Source organism: Nerophis ophidion, linkage group LG05 (genome assembly GCF_033978795.1).
Source record: "Nerophis ophidion isolate RoL-2023_Sa linkage group LG05, RoL_Noph_v1.0, whole genome shotgun sequence".
Lineage (NCBI taxonomy): Eukaryota > Metazoa > Chordata > Actinopteri > Syngnathiformes > Syngnathidae > Nerophis > Nerophis ophidion.
The window spans coordinates 35,098,219-35,121,347 of record NC_084615.1 but is presented as its reverse complement, the minus strand read 5'-3'; the positions used below and the strand labels follow the sequence as shown (position 1 = coordinate 35,121,347).

General features: G+C 41.3%; 1 protein-coding gene and 2 long non-coding RNA genes across 9 annotated transcripts; 1 reads left to right on the top strand and 2 right to left on the bottom strand.

The window, feature by feature from the left end:
* Positions 1–1,795: 1,795 nt before the first annotated feature.
* Positions 1,796–15,836, top strand: aldh8a1 (aldehyde dehydrogenase 8 family, member A1). Of its 7 annotated transcripts, none has more exons than XM_061900684.1 (10): positions 1,801–1,850; positions 2,182–2,303; positions 3,301–3,452; positions 5,418–5,565; positions 10,543–10,698; positions 10,814–11,020; positions 11,488–11,720; positions 13,744–13,905; positions 13,975–14,451; positions 14,519–15,836. In XM_061900684.1, the coding sequence occupies exons 3-9, from the start codon at positions 3,318–3,320 to the stop codon at positions 14,425–14,427; spliced, it is 1,494 nt and encodes a 497-aa protein (XP_061756668.1). In that variant the 5' UTR covers positions 1,801–1,850; positions 2,182–2,303; positions 3,301–3,317; the 3' UTR covers positions 14,428–14,451; positions 14,519–15,836. The 7 variants fall into 7 exon arrangements, with proteins under 7 accessions (XP_061756666.1, XP_061756664.1, XP_061756668.1 ...); XM_061900679.1 differs by having other exon boundaries at positions 1,808–1,850; positions 11,488–11,744; XM_061900685.1 differs by having other exon boundaries at positions 1,812–1,850; positions 10,814–10,963; positions 11,488–11,744.
* On the bottom strand, positions 9,301–11,708 carry LOC133552987 (uncharacterized). Its single transcript, XR_009806809.1, has 3 exons — positions 11,456–11,708; positions 10,849–10,960; positions 9,301–10,758 (listed from the first exon to the last, which is right to left on the bottom strand). It is a non-coding gene; the product is annotated as an uncharacterized LOC133552987 (long non-coding RNA).
* On the bottom strand, positions 13,025–22,464 carry LOC133552988 (uncharacterized). The gene is made up of 3 exons (XR_009806810.1): positions 22,325–22,464; positions 22,185–22,240; positions 13,025–14,641 (listed from the first exon to the last, which is right to left on the bottom strand). It is a non-coding gene; the product is annotated as an uncharacterized LOC133552988 (long non-coding RNA).
* Positions 22,465–23,129: the final 665 nt, after the last annotated feature.

Genomic DNA, 23,129 nt, shown 5'->3' with positions numbered 1-23,129 from the left:
CTCAGGCTCTTTCCCCCCCAGTGAGGTGACGTTCCACGTCCCAAGAGCTAGCTTCTGTAGCCGAGGATCGGACCGCCAAGGGCCCTGCCTTCGGCTGCCGTCCAGCTCACATTGCATCCGACCTCTATGGCCCCTGCTATGGGTGGTGAGCCCATTTGAGGGGTGACCCACTTTGCCTCTTTGGGCTGTGCCCGGCCGGGCCCCATGGGAACAGGCCCGGCCACCAGGCGCTCGCCATCGTGCCCCACCTCCGGGCCTGGCTCCAGAGGGGGGGGGAAATCTGGGTCCATGTTTTATCTTCTTCATAGAGGTCTTTGAATATATAAATATATAGTAAATAGTAATGTATGTAGTGTTTATTGTGTGAGGCAAAGCAAATCAGTGCAAATAGCGCGATGCAAAAACTAAATAATTACTAACAAAAAACGGTGGGACCTTATAATTGGTCCGGGTTATCGGGGCCTGTTATTGCCGACGGACACTGTGCGCCTTCCTGCCGGTTCTGGCAATCCGCCTGTTTTCCCGCTCATTGTGTTTTGTGATTTTTGTGCCTCAGCCTTTTGTCGCGGTGCTTATTTGTTCTATTGGCACTGCAGTTCTGTTTTTTGAATCATTGTTAGTGTAGACAATAAAAAGTTAAAGTACCACTGATCGTCACACACACACTAGGTGTGGTGAAATCACTCGCTGCATTGGACCCATCCCTTTGTTCCACCCCCTGGGAGGTGAGGGGAGCAGTGAGCAGCGGTGGTGGCCGCGCTCGGGAATCATTTTGGTGATTTAACCCCCAATTCCAACCCTTGATGCTGTGTACCAAGCAGGAAGGCAATGGGTCCCATACACTTGTCACATTCACCGCTCTGGTCCTTGGCGCTTTTTGCGATCCACCATAGTAAGCCATGACATATACGTATAATTTCCCGTCGCGTAGCAACTTAAAAAACGTATTTTTTGAAAGTTTTGTGAATGCAGCGTGCTGGGATTATGTCTGCATGTGCTGAATAGAAACGAGGCAGGCAGCCAGGCACGGAAGAAAACTCCCCATGGCCACACCGTTGTAACTTTCACTCATTGAGAAATGTTTCTCTGCTTGCATCAAGCCCGATCGATGTCCCGCCCCCAAGAGCCATATACCCCACCGTGATTGGTAGGTTTGTGAAGCTCTACACACAACACTTTCAAGTGCCATTCATGTAAAACTCACAGGCCGCGGTAACATTGGACTTTCATATTAAAGGCCTACTGAAATGAGATTTTCTTATTTAAACGGGTATAGCAGGTCCATTCTATGTGTCATACTTGATCATTTCGCGATATTGCCATATTTTTGCTGAAAGGATTTAGTAGAGAACATCCACGATAAAGTTCGCAACTTTTGGTGCTGATAAAAAAGCCTTGCCTGTATCGAGAGTTGCAGACGATGACGTCACAAGGGTGAGGGCTCCTCACGTCCTCACATTGTTTGTAATGGGAGCCTCCAGCAGCAAGAGCTATTTGGACCGAGAAAACGACAATTTCCCCATTAATTTGAGCGAGGATGAAAGATTCATGGATAATGATATTAATGACTAAGGACTAGAAAAAAAACAGGCGATTGCATTGGGACGGATTCAGATGTTTTTAGACACATTTACTAGGATAATTCTGGGAAATCTGTTGTGTTTGTTGTATTCTCCCTGCCTCCTCATCTGGTTTGTCAGTCTTTTTCCCCAGTCTATTGGCCCTCACAAGGCACACCTGCTGCCAATCACGTCCCAGTAGTATTTAAGCGCTTCACCGCCAGCTGGTCCCTCCTGACTACTGTTCCTGAACTCCACTCTGACATGTTCCTCTCGCATTCAGCTACCCTGGTATGTTGCTCTCGTATATTCGTGTATTTTGACCTCGTTGTGTTTTTGTTTTTTCTAGCCTCCTTGTTTTGAGGACTAGTTTTGCCACGCTGTGTGTGTCCTGGCCTTATCCCTGCCAGCCTCTGACAGAGACTACCTTTGTTATATTTCCCATGGTGTGCACGTTTGCCCCATCTTCCTTAGTTACCATTTTGACTTATTAAATATTTTATTTTGTCACTATCGCTAACCTTGCCTCCATTCTCTGCGTCTCGGGGTCCACCCTTGAACTATATATATATAGATATACATAATCGTAATAAAATCCCTTATCTTTCGGTTGTGTTGCTAGTCTTTCAGTGAGATTAAATAGTACCTGATAGTCGGAGGGGTGTGTCCACGGATGTCTTGAGGCCAGTGTCTGAGGGAAGTCGACGGCAGATACAAGGACGGCGCAAACTCCACAGATCCCCAGTAAGAGGCGACTTTTTAACACAATTTTTTCACTGAAACCTGCCGGTTGACAAGTGTTCGGGAACCATGTTCGCTTGACCGCTCTGATCCATAGTAAAGCTTCACCTCCGTGAATTTTAAACAACGAATCACCGTGTGTTTGTGTGGCTAAAGGCTAAAGCTTCCCAACTCCATCTTTCTACTTTGACTTCTCCATTATTAAATGATTCAGCAACACAGATGTCCAGAATACTGTTTAATTGCGCAATGAAAAGAGACGACTTTCCGCCGCAAGTGGTGCTGCGCTAATATTTCCTGACAGTCCGTGACGTCACGCGCATGCATCATCATTCCGCGACGTTTTCAACAAGAAACTCTGCAGGAAATTTAAAATTGTGATTTAGTAAACTAAACCGGCTGTATTGGCATGTGTTGCAATGTTAACATTTCATCATTCATATATAAACTATCAGACTGCGTGGTCGGTAGTAGTGGGTTTCAGTAGGCCTGTAAGGTGGTAGCCAAAAAATCATGGCGCCCTGTAGTCATTTGAGTGCCTTTTGACCAATCATTGAGGGGATTGCCCGAAACCGGGTTGGCCATACTCTCTTTACACACGACTCTGAACCTTTATCTGGTGGTCTAAGTCCACTCTCGGTGTGTACCTTCCACAAGAAGGCTTTGTTGTGCCCTAAAAATACTTTTAGAAAGTTTTTTGACCCAACAAAGGTAGGAGAATAATATAAGACGCACGCACGCACGCATGCACAAAGAGCGGCCACCACCGCTGCTCACTGCTCCCCTTACCTCCCAAGAGGTGGAACAAGGGGATGGGTCCAATGCAGGGAGTGATTTTCACACACACACACACACACACACACACACACACACACACACACACGCATACATAGTACCAGAGTAAAACTGGAAGTAGTTCAGTGGAAGGTGTGGTGTGTATTAAGCATCGAGACATTGGAAAACGTAGATTAAGTGCAACCTTTTTGTCCTTTCTAATCAGCAGTCAAGCCAGGAAGGATGGAGAAAAACACATTCCTGATCCTTGAGAACTTCATCGGAGGAAAGTTTGTCCCTTGCCCGGCTCACATTGACTCCTATGACCCGTCCACAGGCGAGGTGTACTGCAAAGTGCCGGACAGCGGCGAGGAAGAGGTGAGGAGGATTCAATCTAACTTCCTGTATTACTTTGTAATAAACTATTGCAGGCGTGTTTTCTCTGTGTTGTCATTTGTGGGTATTTTGTATTTATGCTGCAAGAGGTTGTGTTTTTTTTTAAAGCGAACAATGATTTAATTTGCCATCAATGAATCTGTAAAGTTAATTGTTTTGGTCACTATTGTTGCTCCTAGTAATGACACATTATTGACAAGAACCTTTGCACTTTGCAGTCAACAGGCAAGTAAATGATTAAACACATGCGAGCCTTTAAACCGAGGTTGCCCACTTTTATAGTAATTGCGTTCTTTGCAAAAGTATTTAGCAAGTATTTAGTTTATAAACAGGTGCAGTCTTTTTCAAACATCAAGATCAAGTCGTTATCATTGATCACTGCATCAAATGAGGTGCACTTGAACACAGTATAAGCAGTTTAGTTTTACAAACCCAACCAGTGAAGTTGGCACGTTGTGTAATTTGTTCGGTAAAAACAGAATACAATGATTTGCAAATCCTTTTCAACTTATATTCAATCGACTAGACTGCAAAGACAACATATTTAATGTTCCAACTGAGAAACTGCAAATAATCATTAACCTGAAATTTAATGGCAGCAACATATTGCAAGAAAATTGGCACAGGGGCATTTTTACCACTGTGTTACATGGCCTTTCCTTTTAACATTTTGGAGGAACTGAGGAGACAATTTTTTAAAGCTTTTGAGGTGGAATTCTTTCCCATTCTTGCTTGATGTACCGCTTAAGTTGTTCAACGGTCCGTGGTCTCCTTTGTGGTATTTTAGGCTTCATATTGTGCCACACATTTATACAGGTCTGGACACCAGTCTTGTACTCCCACTCTTTTACTATGAAGCCATGCTGTTGAAACATGTGGCTTAGCATTGTCTTGCTGAAATAAGTTTGGGCGTCTGTGATAACGTTGCTTGGATGTCAAGATATGTGGCTCCAAAACCTGTATGTACCTGGTGCCTTCACAGATGTGTAAGTTCCCCCTGTCTTGGGCACTAATACACCCCCATACCATCACAGATGCTGGCTTTTGAACTTGGCACCTATAAAAATGTGGATGGTTGTTTTCCTCTTTGGTCCGGAATACAACGTCCACAGTTTCCAAAAACAATCTGAAATGTGGAGTCGTCAGACCACAGAACACTTTTCCACTTTGCATCAGTCTATATTAGATGAGCTTGGGCCCAGCGAAGCCAGGTGGCGTTTCTGGCTGTTGTTGATAAATGGCTTTCGCTTTCCATAGTAGAGTTGGAACTTGCCGTTACAGATGTAGCGACAAACTTTAGTTACTGACAGTGGGTTTCTGAGCCCCTGAGGTGATATCCTTTACACACTGATGTCGGTTTTTGATGCAGTGCTGCCTGAGGGATCGAAGGTCACGGGCATTGCTGCTTACGTGCAGTAATTTCTCAGATTCTCTGAACCTTTTGATGATATTACGCACCGTAGATGGTGAAATCCCTAAATTCCTTAAATTCGCTGAGAAATGTTCTTCTTAAACTTTTTGACAATTGGCTCACACATTTGTTCACAAAGTAGTGACCCTCACCCCATCCTTATTTGTGAATGACTGAGCATTTCATGGAAGCTGCTTTTATACCCAATCATGGGACCCACCTGTTCCCAGTGAGCCTGTTCACCTGTGGGATGTTCCAAATAAGTGTTTGATGAGCATTCCTCAACGTTCTGCCTCTTTTTTGCCACTTGTGCCAGCTTTTTTGAAACATATTGCAGGCATCAAATTCCGAATGAGCTACTATTTGCAAAGAATTAAGTTATCCAGTTCAAACGTAAGACGAAAAACATGGCCGCCATTTCATTCTAAAACATTTTGAACATAACCTCAAAGGGGTACCACAAGTGTCATTAAAATCAATTTTTCATTGTGTTTGCGACTTTTAAAGTTTCAAAAAAAAAGTTTTTTTCCTTGCAGGTGGATGCGGCGGTGCAGGCAGCCAAGGAAGCCTTCCCGGGCTGGTCCGCTCGCAGTCCAGACCAAAGAGCTCAGGTCCTCAACAAGCTGGCTGACCTGATCGAAGGCCATCTAGAAGAGTTTGCTCAAGCTGAGTCCAGAGACCAAGGTGTGTGGAGCCCGTGATATTTATTTTTTTCAGCATTAACCCTCTGAGGAAATTCTATTTGAATTATCTTTAAAACCAAACTGGACATAAGAGTCATTAAGTTTTTGAAGGAGGCAAAGCCATTTTGGATCCATGTTACTTTGTTCTGTTATGATGCGACGTTGGTGTGAACTCTCCTGCGCTCTGGTCGCATAATGGCAAATAATGATGACGTCCATAATAAGCGTCATCATTATTTGTCGAAATAAATGGAAACAAATAAAATAGTTGACAAATGAGCAGAAACAGGCGAAAATAATGTTTTCGGAACTCACGTCATTCAATGTTCCACCACTGCCGCCAATACGCTCTTTAGAGCAAACTTTGAGGCAAATGTCCCCAAAACTGTGGGAGACATCTTCTTTCAGGATCAGGATGCTTTATTATTGTCTATTCCTTAACATGTACAAGACATATAAGAACTAAAATTACATTTTCGGCACAGTCCCACTAAGAGCAGACATACGTTACAGGGAAACAAGAACAGGACCGCCAACGGATCAAACACTTACGGCGCTCCTTAAAAAAGGTGATATTGGGGAAGGGGGGAAGAGTAAAAAATATCAGTCAAAGGTTGGACCCTCGGAAGGGGGTCCAGACTTAGTCCAAGGGAAAAAAACTAATTTGCCATAGCACACACAAAAAAGTCACATATAATCACTCGCAACAGAGGGGAGCCGTTCATCACCCCAAAGGGGAATCAAACGGTGGTGGAGGCGTTAAGTGGGGGTGGGATGTGTGTTTGTGTATATGCCCATTGTCTTTGGGTGTAGTGGTGTTGTGTCCATAGGCCCGGAGCCGTTCTGCATGCAATGTAAGCAAAGGCGACTTCCAGGTATCGTTGAGGAGGAAGGGAGGTAGGGAGGTCAAAAGCGTCCATCTCTGAGAGTCCTCAGGGATGTTTACAGAACAGCCTGCTCCTGTTGTTGCAGCATCAAGACCATTCGAGGGAGCCAAATCGTAGATTAGGATTTTATTTTTTCCGCGAGCAGACATTACAATGGCTTGTCTGTTCTATTTGTCCATGCTGGCTCTCATACCCAATTTTTCCCTTTCAACAAGATTCTCCATGATGTGATCCATCTTGCGATTCAGTTCAGATATCGCCCCAGACTGTGATCCCACAGCCCGACCCAATCCTTCAATTGCGACGAGCAGCCTTTGGGCTCCTTGAGTGGCTGCCATCATCTTACGAATTTGACAATACACCAGAACAATGCCCAGCCCAATTAGCAGGTACCCCGCGATCATGGTTCTAAATAGGTAAATGTCTTCCACGTCCTCGATGGAAAGGACTGAGAGGCACATGATTCTCCATTTGTCCCAGGAATCTCTCACATACCCCTCAGCAATGGTTCCATCAGGGCAGCCAGGATCCCCAGAACCTCTTTTCCTTGTCATAATCTTCCTGGCGGTTTAGAAAATTTTGACTGAGAAGCTGTCATCCGGGAGGAGCTCAAAGTAAAGCCGCTGCTCCTCCACATTGAGAGGAGCCAGATGAGGTGGGTCGGGCATCTGGTCAGGATGCCACCCGAACGCCTCCCTAGGGAGGTGTTTAGGGCACGTCCAACCGGTAGGAGGCCACGGGGAAGACCCAGGACACGTTGGGAAGACTATGTCTCCCGGCTGGCTTGGGAACGCCTCGGGATCCTCCGAGAAGAGCTGGACGGAGTGGCTGGGGAGAGGGAAGTCTGGGCTTCCCTGCTTAGGCTGCTGCCTCCGCGACCTGACTTAGGATAAGCAGAAGAAGATGGATGGACTTTGATTGCACAAAATCCTTGAAATTGCCACAAATGCGCCGGTTCTGCAACGACCACAATAGAAGCATGTCTACTTCCGAGTTTACTTCTGTAAACACGGCAGGACTTGTGACGTCATGAGTCAGTATGCATTGACATTTGGGTTGGTATGCATTCACATTTGAGTCTGGACAAATTTTTTGAACGACTACATAAAAAATCTGAATTGGACATCCTATCCTGCAGTGTTGTGAACGCCTTAATTCTACTGCGGTATGACTCAACCTGTCTAAGATAACTGTGAAAATGTGGACTGGATTTTCAGTACAGTAATGTGGGCGTTCCTGATGGATTCAATAGTAAACACTGACAAAGGATCTTCAAATTATTTACAACAGGCTTGGGCAAATTTAGAGAAAAAAATGTGTGTGGGGGCCTGTATATCTGATTTTCAGTAACACTAATACCTCACAATAATGTCTGATTGAATGATAAAAACTGTATGACAGACCGCCTTAAATGGAATAGAATTTTATTTTTTTTTACTAAATGGGACACCCAGAATGTACATGAAAATAAAGAATGGGGGATTTACAATATTAACTATGAACGATAAAACACTGAATATTGACAACATATGAATGTCACACCCCCTCTCCATCAACATATTTTACAATCAAGTGAGTAACAAAAATGCAACAAACAAGGGTAAAAAAAAAACACCTACAATCTGATACATCTGATTCATCACTAAGCTTTACAATTTTGTTGTAAAAATCTCCTTCAGTGTCTGTCCCTGACACTAGCATTTCAGGCTGGTCGCTCTTTAAACACTCTGGGGAAAAGCTGCCCACCCACAGTGCTTGGTGTCTTGTCTGAGCTGCTGTGATTTAGATTACCATGGTAACTAATTAGATTACCATAGTAACTAAATACATTACCATAGTAACTAGTATGGCTTCACTGTGGCAGAGGGGTTAGTGCGTCTGCCTCACAATACGAAGGTTCTGCAGTCCTAGGTTCAAATCCAGGCTCGGGATCTTTCTGTGTGGAGTTTGCATGTTCTCCCCGTGAATGCGTGGGTTCCCTCCGGGTACTCCGGCTTCCTCCCACTTCCAAAGACATGCACCTGGGGATAGGTTGATTGGCAACACCAAATTGGCCCTAGTGTGTGTGAATGTTGTCTGTCTATCTGTGTTGGCCCTGCGATGAGGTGGTGATTTGTCCAGGGTGTACCCCGCCTTCCGCCCGATTGTAGCTGAGATAGGCGCCAGCGCCCCCCGCGATCCCAAAAAGGGAATAAGCGGTAAAAAATGGATGGATAGTAACTAGTATATCATGCAAAAGCGCAGATTCCAACCATTGAAATACCTTGTATAGTTCAAGACTTACAGTCATTTGAAAACATCACTGCACATCATAATGGCAGATACAGTTTCCATCTTAAAGATCTACAAATTATTATTTGGGAATGTCCGGCGAGCCAGATTGAAAAGCTTAATGGGCCTTAATTTGCCCATGTCTGATTTACAATCATGGTGAATAATGACAGGATATATTATTATTTATTTAAACTCATATTCCTGCATATTTACGTTGTATTTTTCTGCAATTTTTTGGTAATTTTTTTTTTTTTTAAACCACAGCAAATTGTTTAGGGGGGGGGCTTCAAAATATTTAATCTTTAGAATATTAAATAAAATGAACAAAACTTTTTGTCTTCTACAACTTATACGCAATAGGTATTTGGCTAACTTTGGTAGCTAACGTGATGTCAAAATGTAAAATGATCCTTTAGCAAGCAGGTGTACCTAATGTTGTGGCCAGTGAGATCAATTATAATATTTTTGTCATTTTCAAGTGAGCGATAAGCGCCTGTGTCCGACCCAATAGAAGCATGTCTGCTTACATGTTTACTTCCGTAAACACTGCAGGACGTGTGACGTCATGAGTCACATTCTTGCATATTTCTATTTTATTTTTCTGCATTTTTTTTGTAAAAAACAACAACAATAAAAATCAACACCGAATTATTTAGGGGGGCTTCAAAATATTAAATGTAATATTTAAAATATTACACAATAGATTTGTCTTCTACTACTTACACAGCTCACCTTGGTAGCTAACATGATGTCAAAATGCAAAACTATTCTTGAGCAAGCAGGGTGTACCTAATGTTGTGGCTAGTGAGATATATCATAATGTTTTTGTCATTTTCAAGAGAGCCATAAGTGCATTTGTCCGACCCAATAGAAGCATGTCTGCTTCAGAGTTTACTTCCGTAAACACTGCAGGAGGTGTGACGTAATGAGTCACATTCCTGCATATTTCTATTTTATTTTTCTGCAATTTTTTGTAAAAAAAAAAAAAATTAAAATCACACCAAATTATTTAAGGGGGCATAAAATATTAGATATACTCTTTAAAATATTACATAATATTTGTGTCTTCTACTGCTTATAATACTCACTTTGGTCGCTAACATGATGTCAAAATGTAAAACGATTCTTTAGCAAGCGGGTGTACCTAATGTTGTGGCCAGTGAGATCAATTATAATATTTTTGTCGTTGTCAAGAGAGCGGTAAGCGCCTTTGTCAGACCCAATAGAAGCTCGTCTTCTTGCGTGTTTACTTCCAACACTGCAGGACGTGTGACGTCATGAGTCACATTCATGCTTATTTCTATTGTATTTTTCTGGTATTTAAGGGGGCTACTTTGGTCGCTAACGTGATTTCAACATGTAAAACGATCCTTTAGCAAGCGGGTGTACCTAATATTGTGGCCAGTGAGATCAGTTTATGTTTTCGTCAGTCATTTTCAAGAGAGCGGTAAGCGCCTTCGTCAGACCCAATAGAAGCATGTTTACTTGCGAGTTTACTTCAGTAAACACTGCAAGACGTGTGATGTCATGAGTCACATTCATGCATATTTCTATTGTATTTTTCTGCATTTTTTTGTAAAAATAAAAAAATAAAATCACACCAAATAATTTAAGGGGGCTTAAAAATATTAAATATAATCTTTAAAATATTACATAATTTTCTATTCTACTGCTTTTACGACTCATTTTGGTCGCTAACGTGATGTCAACATGCAAAGCGATCCTTTAGCAAGCAGGTGTACCTAATGTTGTGGCCAGTGAGATCAATTCCAATGTTTTGTCAGTCATTTTCAAGAGAGTGATAAGTTGTGTTCCAGGTAAAACGGTGACGTTTGCACGCACAGTGGACATTCCACGCTCCGCGTACAACTTCCGCTTCTTCGCCTCGTCCGTGCTGCACCACACCACCGACTGCCACCAGATGGACCACGTGGGCTGCCTCAACTACACCGTGCGCTGCCCCGTGGGAGTGGGTAAATACGAGTTCTATCAAATAATAGTGCGACTGGGATAGGCTCCTGCAGAGGGACAAACTGTAGAAAATGGATTGTAGTGTTTGTTCTTGAATGCTGAATATGCTTTTTGTAGCGGGTCTGATCAGCCCGTGGAATCTTCCACTATACCTCCTGACGTGGAAAATTGCACCCGCCATCGCTGCGGGCAACACGGTGGTCGCCAAACCCAGTGAGATGAGCTCGGTGACTGCCTGGATGATGTGCAAGCTGATGCAGGAGGCTGGTAGGAGCACATGCGATACTTTTAGGAGGGGTACACACAAGATGATGCAGCATGCTGGTAAGAGCACACACCACACTTTTAGGAAGGGTACACACAAGATGATGCAGCATGCTGGTAAGAGCACACACTACACTTTTAGGAGGGGTACACACAAAATGATGCATCAGGCTGGTAGGAGCGCACACAACACTTTTAGGAGGGGTACACACAGGATGATGCATCAGGCTGGTAGGAGCACACACAACACTTTTAGGAGGGGTACACACAGGATGATGCATCAGGCTGGTAGGAGCACACACAACAATTTTAGGAGGGGTACACACAAGATGATGCAGCAGGCTGGTAGGAGCACACACAACACTTTTAGGAGGGGTACACAAGATGATGCAGCCGGCTGGTAGGAGCACACACAACACTTTTAGGAGGGGTACAAACAAGATGATGCATCAGGCTGGTAGGAGCACACACAACACTTTTAGGAGGGGTACACACAAGATAATGGACAAGGATGTGTTGTTTATCAGGTGTTCCTTCGGGCGTGGTCAACATCGTATTCGGACTCGGCTCCCGTGCAGGCGATGCCCTCGTAGGCCACCCGGAAGTCCCCTTGATCTCCTTCACGGGGTCTACCGCCACTGCCCGGCACATCACGGAGCGTAGCGCCCCCTACTGTAAGAAGTTGTCGCTGGAACTCGGCGGCAAAAACCCAGCCCTGGTCTTCGCCGACGCGGACCTGGACCGATGCATAGAAACCACGGTGCGTTCCAGCTTCTCCAACCAGGTACTGTGGAATACATGGCTGCATGCAGTACATAAGGGTTTCCACCTGGGGGCAATGGAACCCCATAATTGCTTCCAATGTGTTGTCTTCTCACATATTGTTTTCAAATGTAGGATTTTAACAATGCATGATGTGTTTATTGCCACTGTGTTTCTTGCCATTCTATATTCTTAGTGATCATGATTACACATAAAAAGTCAATACAAGAGTTTATTAAACTTCATGGAGGAGAGTTGTATGGGAAAAGGATTGAAGAAACATTTTTCGGAGTATATGTATGTATGTATGTATGTGTATATATATATATATATATATATATGTATATGTATATGTATATGTATATGTATATGTATATGTATATGTATGTGTTGTCTGTCTATCTGTGTTGGCCCTGCGATGAGGTGGCGACTTGTCCAGGGTGTACCCCGCCTTGCGCACGATTGTAGCTGAGATAGCTACCCCAAAAGGGAATAAGCGGTAGAAAATGGATGGATATATATATATATATATATGTATGTGTGTGTGTGTGTGTGTGTGTGTATGTATCAGAAGGTTCCCAAATTATTTACTAGTTATTATGGTAATCTAATTAGTTACTATGGTAATCCAAGTCACAGCTGCCCAGACAAGGCACCAAGCAGTGTGGGTGGGGAGCGTTTCCACAGAATGTTTCCAGAGCAGCCAGCCTGATATTTTTGCAAGAAAGTTCCAAAGCTTAGTGATATATCAGATTGTAGGTGGGGTTTTTTTTACCCTTTGCGTTCATATTTTGCTTTTGTTTGTTGCATTTTTGTTGCATTTCACGTGATTATAAAATATGTCAATTGAGAGGGGGAGAGACGTTCAAATGTTGTCAATATTCAGTGTTATATCATTCATAGTTAATATTGTAAATCCCACATTCTTTTTTTTCCATGTACATTCTGGGTGTCTCATTCAGTAAATAAAAGTATTCAATCAGGCATTATTGTGAGGTTTTGGATTATTGTTCCTAAAACTAGTAAATGATGAATGGGTTATACTTGAATTTTACACTAGAATTTTCTAACTTCAAGGTACTCAAAGCGCTTTGACACTATTTCCACATTCACCCATTCACACACACGTTCACACACTGACGGCGGGAGCTGCCATGCAAGGCGCTAACCAGGGGCAAGGGCGAAGTGTCTTCAAAATCAGATATACCGGCGCCCAGACACATTTTTTTGTCCCCCCGAGTCAAAATAATTGCCCAGGCCTGCAATACGGCATAGTTATGGCAGCGGTTCTCAAATGGGGGTACGCGTACCCTTGGAGGTACTCGAAAGTATGCCAATGGGTACGTGAGATTTTTTTAAAATATTCTCAAAATAGCAACCATTAAAAATCCTTAAATATATTTATTGAATAATACTTCAACAAAATATGAATACAAAAAACTGTGAAAAGAAATGCAACAATGCAATATCCATTGTTGACCGCTAGAGTTTTTGTGGACATGTTCCATAAATATTGATGTTAAAGATTTCTTTTTTTGTGAAGAAATGTTTAGAATTAAGTTGATGAATCCAGATGGATCTCTATTACAATCCCCAAAGAGGGCACTTTAAGTTGATGATTACTTCTATGGGTAGAAATCTTTATTTATAATTGAATCACTTGTTTATTTTTCAACAAGTTTTTAATTATTTTTATATCTTTTTTTCCAAATAGTTCAAGAAAGACCACTACAAATGAGCAATATTTTGCACTGTTATACAATTTAATAAATCAGAAATTGATGACATAGTGCTGTATTTTATTTCTTTATCTCTTTTTTTCAACCAAAAATGCTTTGCACTGATTAGGGGGTATTTGAACTTAAAAAATGTTCACAGGGGGTACATCACTGAAAAAAAGTTTGCGAACCACTGAGTTAAGGTAGCAAAAATCCATTTTGGATCATGTTTTTTGTCCACTTGCCAATGCTGCAGTAAACAACATGGCCATGCACCCCTCTTCTGTTCAAATGTCTCACCAGGGAGAAATCTGCCTGTGCACCAGCAGAATTTATGTCGAGAGGAGCATCTACGCCACGTTCTTGGAGAAGTTTGTGGCAGCCGCCAGGAAGTGGAAGACGGGCGTGCCCTCTGACCCTTGCAACAAAAATGGTGCTCTCATCAGCAAAGAGCACCTGGAGAAGGTTTAAAAGCATCTATAAAAAAACAATGTATTTGTTTTCTGTGTTTACTAATTCTTCCTCATCTTTTAGGTCCGTAGCTTTGTCGCTCTGGCCAAATCTGAGGGCGCCACTGTGCACTGCGGCGAAGGCATTAACCACCCGGACCTCCCGAAGCGCAACATCAACGGCTACTTCATGGCCGCCACCGTCATCTCGGGCGTGGCTGACAGCTCCCGCGTCATGCAGGACGAGATCTTTGGCCCCGTCACCTGCGTCAGCCCCTTCGACGGCGAGGACGAGGCGGTCGCCAAGGCTAACGGGGTGCGCTACGGGCTGGCAGCCACGGTGTGGTCCCGGGACGTGGGGAAGGTTCATCGGGTGGCCAGGAGGCTTCAGACAGGCCTGGTGTGGACCAACTGCTGGCTGGTGAGAGATCTCAACCTGCCATTTGGGGGGATGAAGAACTCTGGCGTCGGCAGGGAAGGAGGGAGGGACTCCTATCACTTCTTCACTGAGGTGAAGACCGTCACCATCCAACACTGAAGCAAAGACACCATTATGCAGGAGGTATGGAAGTTGTTTTATGGGTCCAGTACAACCCAGTGTTAAACACCTTTTTATGTTTATGCTGCAGGTTTTGAAGATTATGGTATGGTGAGTGTGGCTCTGCACCTGTCTGTAAGAGTCAAGCTCCTCCCTCTTCTACCCAAATTGACGCAACATTTGGAAGTCAGTGGCCCCTTTTTTTCTTTTTAAGCTGAAAAAGGATGAAAAGTCATAGCACATAATAAATCCCATTTTAATAGGATGTAGTGCACTTTCATACCACTGTAGAACGCTATTGTCATTCATGTCAATGCCGAGATGGGTTAAAGCAGGGGTGTCAGGCCCGCGAACAGGTTTTATCCGGCCCGCGGGTTGAGTTTGCTAAGTATAAAAATTAACCTGAAATGTTTGAATGAAAGAAACTGCTGTTATAAATGTGTCCACTGGATGTCGCAATAGCAGTTCCTTGTATCTTTGTAGATGATGCTACATATGTACAGAATAAACCACATGATATTAGTACATCAGTCGAGGAAAATGATCAAACTACATAAATAACATCCTGCAACTGGATTTTGATAGAATTTTCTTTATCTTGATAGATTGAAAATGAACACCAATGAGTTGACTGATGAACATTATGACAAAAACTTTGAATTCTGGCAGTGTTGTAATAAAAGTTGTAATTTACTCAACGCAAGTCAACATTTTACAACAAAAACTGAACATTTGTGCAATATTATGATAAAAGTTGGAATTTAACTCAATAACTGTCACAATTTAACAATAAAAGCTTAACATTTTGGCAAGTTTATGAAAAGAGTCATCATTTTACTCAACAAAAAAATCACAATATTATAGGAAAACTTAAAAATATTGGCATTATTATAATATCATCATAATTTTGATTGGCAAATTTAAGACAAAAGTCACAATTTGACCTAAAAAAACAAAAAAATTGGCAATGTTGTGATTAAAGTCAGATTTGTACATGACAAATGTTACCATTTTGCATTAAAAAGTAATAACTTTACATAAAAAAAGTAATCATTTTCGGAGAAAATATTGCAATGTAACAGAAACAGAAAGAATATGACATTATCATATAATAATAAATAACAACAGATGAAGCTAAAAAACTCTTAACCGCAACAGGTAATTATAAAAAAAAAACAACATTGCGATTTGTACATTTTCAGAATGTGCTTGTTCTATTTTCAAACAAAGAAAACAATCTGAAGTTGTCTTTATTTTTAAGTTATCGTGCCGTGATTTTACCAGTCTGGCCCACTAAGGAGTAGATTTTTCTTCTTGTGTCCCCTGAGCTAAAGTGAGTTTGACACCCCTGGGTTAAAGTGTCCATCCATCCATTTGTATATGGAAAAATTAAAATGTATCTGAACTAAGTTCAAAAGTACTATGCAGGAATGACACAAATACACTCACTCACAAACACACAATTTCCATGCACACGTGCACACAATGTGCACTTTAGTGTATTATGTCATGGTCAGGATGATATTGGCAATAAAAGATTAGCTGCTGTATAATCTATGAATTGAACGGACAAGGAGTTTTTTAAATTTTATTTTATCATCAGACTTTGAACTTTTTCACACATCATCGGCTTCTCCTTAAGTTCGTGGCCGTGGTTGAAGTCCATGTCTTAACGGTTTGACTCCTCGGAGCTGACCATGCTAACCTGTCCATTTTGGACAGGAGTTGCTGATAATGATGTTTGTATGAATTGTATACATTTTGTAATAGAGGTATAATATATATATATTTTTTTTAAAGAACAATTGTTTAATATTAACAAATAATATTATTTATCATATATATTTATTATAAGGAAATATAATTACTTAGCATCCATCCATTTTCTACCGCTTATTCCCTTCGGGGTTGCAGTGGGCACTGGAGCCTATCTCAGCTACAATCGGGCGGAAGGAAGTGTACACCCTGGACATGTCGCCACCTCATCGCAGGGCAATATAATTTACAATCAGTCAAAAAAAACTAGCATTATTATTTTTTCTAACATTTTGTGCTGTTTGTGGTATTCAGCAAACTATAAATATGTGTGTCAATGCAACAATGTAAGACAATTTCAAGACAATATTAACTAAATTAGTCCATATTTTACAAAGTGATCGCTGCAGACACAAGCACGGTCTGATTGTATTCCACAAAATGATGAAAGTGACATTTTTAAGAGCCATTTTCTTCCACGCGTGTTCGTTTTTTTTCCTTGACTTTATTACCTTTATGAACCACTTCTTTTGGGACTCTATGAAAAATATTTCCTATCGCTCTATTTGAACAACTGGACCACCCAAGAAAAAAACAGCAATATGGCATTTTCTGCTCAAACTCTACACTCACTCTCACTTGTTTTCATGCTACGCTCAAACTGTTTTACCTTCGTGTGAATTAAGCCGCGGAGAAGAAAAAACGGATATGATGTCATATCCAACCCAGCTAAATGTTTGTAAACTAATATCTATGTCTATTGTTATTCTATCAGCGTTAACAGCGTGGGTGTTTTTTCAACAAAGTTTTGTGTCAACAAAATTGCCCACAAATATTAACTGCTCATAAGGTTGAAATGGAAATGGTCACAACTAAGGATGTCCGATAATATCGGACTACCGATATTATCGGCCGATAAATGCTTTAAAATGTAATATCGGAAATTATCGGTATTGGTTTCAAAATTAACGGTATCGGTTTCAAACTGTCAAATCTATGACTTTTTAAAACGCCTTTAAGGCCCTGCCTTCGCGTGCCGGCCCACTCACAAATTATCTACGGCTTTCCACACACACACAAGTGAATGCCATTCATACTTGGTCAAACAACTTTAACACTGTTACAAAAATGCGCCATACTGTGAACCCACACCAAAACAAGAATGCCAAATACATTTCGGGAGATCATCCCCACCGTAACACAACATAAACACAACAGAACAAATACCCAGAACCCCTTGCAGCACTAACTCTTCCAGGACGCTACGATATACCAATATACACCCCCCGCTACCACCTATCCCCCCCCCCCCCCCCCTTTACCCCCCACCGCCATGTTGGCATTTTTTTCCATAACTTGATTTATTTTGGAAAATGTTGTTACATTGTTTAATGCATCCAGCGGGGCATCACAACAAAATTAGGCACAATTATGTGTTGATTCCACAACTGTATATATCGGTATCGGTTGATATCGGAATCGGTAATTAAGAGTTGGACAATATCGGAATATCGGATATCGGCAAAAAAGCCATTATCGGACATCTCGAGTCACAACATTTTAGTACTTGGGAATTGTCAGTAATGAGAATTTGTCCTTTAAATCTCACAATAAAAAAATTTGTGACTAAACTTAAAATTAAATTGAGATTTTTCTTCAGAAACAAATCCCAAGAGTGAATCCGACTGCTTTTGCTAGATTATGGAGACTTGCTTTTAATGAATGTACCAGACTCTTATTTGAAAAAATTGGTGCTGTGCTTACATTTTATAACTGGTTGAGGCAACCTCGTCCATCATTGCACTTTATATGCAAAGGCGAATTGTCCATCTTAAATCAGTAAGCAGATTTTCTCGATGGTTGTGTTTTATATGTAAATCCTTCTTGGTGAGGTTCCCCCTTGTTTGTATTCTTTTGTGTGTCGAGACTCCGGTCGCTACAGCTTAAGATCGCAGGACATAGTCAGAATATTCGGTCCTAGAGCCAACACAAATCTTGGAAAAATGTTTTCAGATATGCTGCTCCAAGGTCGTGCAATAATTGACAGAAAGATCTGAGGTTACCGAGCTGATCACTTTGGGGGAATATCAGGCCATTTCAAAGAATCGAGAAACTTTTTCTATTGAGCATTGTACTTGTTTAAGTTGTTTTTATTGAAACATTTTGTACGTTGTTTTTATTACTTTTATTGTCATTCAAATTTGAACTTTACAGTACAGATAGAACGAAATTTCGTTACATTAGCTTGTGGTAGTGCAGGATAAAAGAGCAATAAGGTGCAGCTGTTTGCATTTACAAAACAAGGTGCAGATATAAATAAATAGATTACTGTACAGATAAATATACTGCACTTTTGCATATGCATCCATGTTTACAGATGTATGTTATATTGTCTTTGTAGTCCAGCGAGTTAATCCGTTTTGGGGGGGAATTGAGGGGATTATTATGATGCATTCAAGAGTCTCATAGCTTGAAGGAAGAAGCTATTACAGAACCTGGAGGTTCTGCTCTGGAGGCTGTGGAACCTCTATCTGGAGTCCAGCAGTGAAAACAGTCCTTGGTGGGGGTGGGAGGAGTCTCTACACACTAAAAATGCTAGGTTATTTTGATAACGCAATTTATGAGTTGCGAGTGTTGGGTTAAATTTTGGAGTTATTTTTATGAAGATCAATCCATTTTTTTGTGTTATAAAGGCATTGTTTTAACAAAATTTCTGGGTTTTCAAAACTATAAACCATTTTGGGTTGTTTTTCAATGAGGTAAAATGCTTTTTTAAATTATAAATGTACTTTTTTTTAGGGAATTTTTATTAAGGATTAATCTAATTAACATCATTTATGTACATGAAAATATTTGAGCATGCTGTACAAAACTACTAAGACCACATGGCAATTCTTGTAAAAAAAATGTTACATATATTTTGCTTTTGAGTATATTTTAATGGAATATGGATCATGTTTTGTTCTGTTAGTTTCACTACCTCAGTTCTGCTTGGGTTTTGGTTGCCGAAACTGCAGATTAGTTTCACCTGCCTCTGATTAGTGTTTGTGACGCTCACCTGCTCCTGGGCACTAATCAGAGAGGTACTTATTCCCGTTTTTCACCACAATCAGTCTGGCTGTCTTGTTTGCACTGCGCAACATTAACGACATCTTCTATTTTGCCTGTTTTGTGAAGTATTTCTACCATCTTTGATTCCTGTTCCTGTGCTAAGCTTCGCCATAGCACCCGCGCCATGGGCACGTTTTTGTGTCTTTTTGTATTTTTTGCATGATTCATGGACAATAAAACAATGTCTCACCTGCACCTTGCCTCCGGACTTCCTGCTGCATCTTGGGAGAACGACCCACACCTTATAATGTGATCCCTGTTGTTACAAGGTTTGGAATAACCCAACATTGTAGGGAGCATAACTCAGCTTTTGTGTTAAATAAAGTCAACCCAATAGTTGGGTTATGCATCAACTGACATTGAGCTAGCATAACTCAACTTTTTTGTTAAATAAATTAAACCCAATAGTTGGGTTATGAATCAACCAACAATGAGTCAGCATTACTCAACTTTTGGGTTAAACAATTCAACCCAATAGTTTGGTCGTGAATAACCCAACATTAAGGCCTACTGAAACCCACTACTACCGACCACGCAGTCTGATAGTTTATATATCAATGATGAAATATTAACATTGCAACACATGCCAATATGGCCGGTTTAGTTTACTAAATTGCAATTTTAAATTTCCTGCGGAGTTTCTTGTTGAAAATGTCGTGGAATGATGACGCGTGCGCGTGACGTCACGGACTGTCAGGAAAAATTTGCGCACCACCATTTGCGGCTAAAAGTCGTCTCTTTTCATCGCGCAACTAAACAGTATTCTGGACATCTGTTTTGCTGAATCTTTTGCAATTTGTTCAATTAATAATGGAGACTATAAATAACAATGCTGTTGGTGGAAAACGATGTATTGCAGCTGTCTTTAGCACCGAGACACAGCCGGTGTTTCTTTGTTTTTAACACAGAGCGGTCAAGCGAACATGTTTCTCTACGTCAACCAGCATGTTTAAAAGGCAGCTGTGAGCTTGGCTCCTCGGCTTTTCTCTGAGACACTGCGTGTTCACTGCAGCCATCCGACCTCGAGGTATGTCTTTACAATCCCACTAAAACACTATTAAAACAATAAGCAGATAAGCAGCGCCCCCCGCAACCCCAAAAGGGAATAAGCGGTAGAAAATGGATGGATGGAGGGGATCTTCCAGAATTATCCTAGTAAATGTGTCTAATTACATCTGAAAAGCTCACACTGCCGCCGCCCGGAGGCGTCGCTTTTTATTTTTTATTTATTTTTTTTCTGGTCCTTAGCTATCAATATCATCATCCACAAATATTTTATCCTCGCTCAAATTAATGGGGGAATTGTCGTTTTCTCGGTCCGAATAGCTCTCGCTGCTGGAGGCTCCCATTTAAAACAATGTGAGGACGTGAGGAGCCCTCACCCTTGTGACGTCATCGTCTGCGACTTCCGGTAAAGGCAGGGCTTTTTTATCAGCACGAAAAGTTGCGGAATTTATCGTCTATGTTCTCTACTAAATCCTTTCAGCAAAAATATGGCAATATCGCGAAATGATCAAGTATGACACAGAATGGACCTGCTATCCCCGTTTTAAACAAGAAAATCTCATTTCAGTAGGCCTTTAAGTTAGCATAACTCAACTTTTGGGTAAAATAATCAAACCCAATAGTTTAGTCGTGAATAACCCAACATTAAGTTATCATAACTCAACTTTGTGGTCAAACAATTCAGCGCAAAATTTGGGTTGAAAACATTTACCCAAAATGTTGAGTTAAAATAACTCAAATAAGGCGTTTGTCCTTTTTTTTTTTTTTTTACCATGAATTGATTAACGTGGACCCCGACTTAAACAAGTTGAAAAACTTATCTGGGTGTTACTATTTAGTGGTCAATTGTACGGGATATGTACTGTACTGTGCAATCTACTAATAAAAGTCTCTGTACCAGCAGTCGGGTTAAAACTGGGATATTTTTAAGCCAACATTTTTTAGTGTGTACTGATTTTCTGAGCCCTGGTCAGGTAGCGACTTTTTGCGATCTCCCGGATAGGTAAGTAATATGTAAGTCATTTATTTTTAATTGTGTGTGAATGCTGCTGTTTTCTGTTTTAAAAAAACAATTTTTTTAATATGTATTTCTGTAATTCTTTCTTTGCTGTCGTCTTAGCCAGGTCACTCTTGAAAAAATAGATTTTAATCTCATTGAGTTTTTTACCTGGTTAAATAAAGGATATTAAATTGAACTGTTCCCCGTGGTCCTCCATGATCCATGACAGCCACCTTATAACAGATGACTTTTTATTAGGTAATTTTTTCCAAAGTGGGGAAATATCCATCCATCCATCCATTTTCTACCGCGTATTCCCTTTAAATATGATCAACCAAAATTTACTAAATGTTTTTGGAATGTTCCTGTGTCACATTTGTCTTCCTTTTTTTTTTTAAGTATTCTGAATTTTCACAGCCAAACATGTGACAGCTGGATGTTCCGCTGAGTTCATGAGTGTGTCGACTGACCGTATATGGTGGCCTTGGAAGCCAAATAAGGCCTACGTGGGATGTGTTGCCATCCCTTTTCCTTGAAGTGAGGTTTATGTGTGTGAAAGAGTGTGTCACACCCTCCGCCCTACATGTTGACTGCAGGCACGTCACATTTTGCTTTCACACACCCTTCGCTTTAGAACATGTGGAGAAATGGATACCACCCAAGAGTCCGTCCGAGGCGACGTGTTCAGTTGCGCTTCTTTGTACGCATTAATCGCATTTTGGATCAAACTCAGAACAAAGCAACTCTGCATTTGTTTTTGCTTTCCTCCCATTTCCTCCTGTTCCATTTTCCCCAGGTTATCTTTCATCGCTTCCTCGTGGAAGTAAAGGCTGGTCGGGCCTCACCCCGGGCCCTACGTGACTACCAGGGTGCTGCCAATACAAACCTTTTATATCTGCCTGGAACCTCTCACTCGCAGGATTGTGTTGTCATGGGATGTCTCTGTGGAAGACAAGGTGTGGAAATGTCTGTTGTCTTTGTTCGCCGCAATAAAATTAAAAAAAAAAAAAGTAGACGTGGTCTCACCTGGTTTCAACGTGACCTACATTTCCGCACTGCTTTGTTGGCATTTATGAAAGAAAGTTTTGATAACGAGCCGAAATATTGCACAGAGTTGTGAAAATTTTGGCACCTGTGCCAAAGAGGAAAGGGATTGGCCAAAGTCAAGCAAAAGTTTTTTTGTTTTTTTTTCTGTTCATTTTAACATGACAGCTTCTTTTTACTGAAGTCATCAGGCTTGATCTTAAAGGGAAGGTGGCTGAGGTTAAAGGTCAACGCATGTTTCTTTACATTGCTTTTGGAATTTAAATGATTTTGCTTTGGTAAATAGGGGAAGAAACTCTATTGATTGTATTGACTATAAAAATTGAACCCATTACCTCCCTGCTTGGCACTCAATATAAAGGGTTGGAATTGGGGGTTAAATCACCAAAAATGATTCCCGAGCAAGCCCACCGCTGCTGCTCACTGCTCCGCTCACCTTCCAGGGGGTGGAACAAGGGGATGGGTCAAATGCAGAGGGTAATTTAGCCACACCTAATGTGTGTGTGTGTGACTATCAGTGGTACTTTAACTTTGACTTAAAGGGGAACAGTATCACAATTTCAGAAGGGTTAAAACCAATAAAAATCAGTTACCAGTGACTTATTTTATTTTTCAAAGTTTTTTTCTAAATTTTACCCATCCCGGAATATCCCGAAAAAAGGCTTTAGAGTGCCTGATTTTCGCTATCTGTGAAGCCACCGTCCATTTTCCTGTGACGTCATCCAGTGATGCCAATACAAACAAACATGGCTGATAGCACAGCAAGATATAGCGACATTAGCTCGGA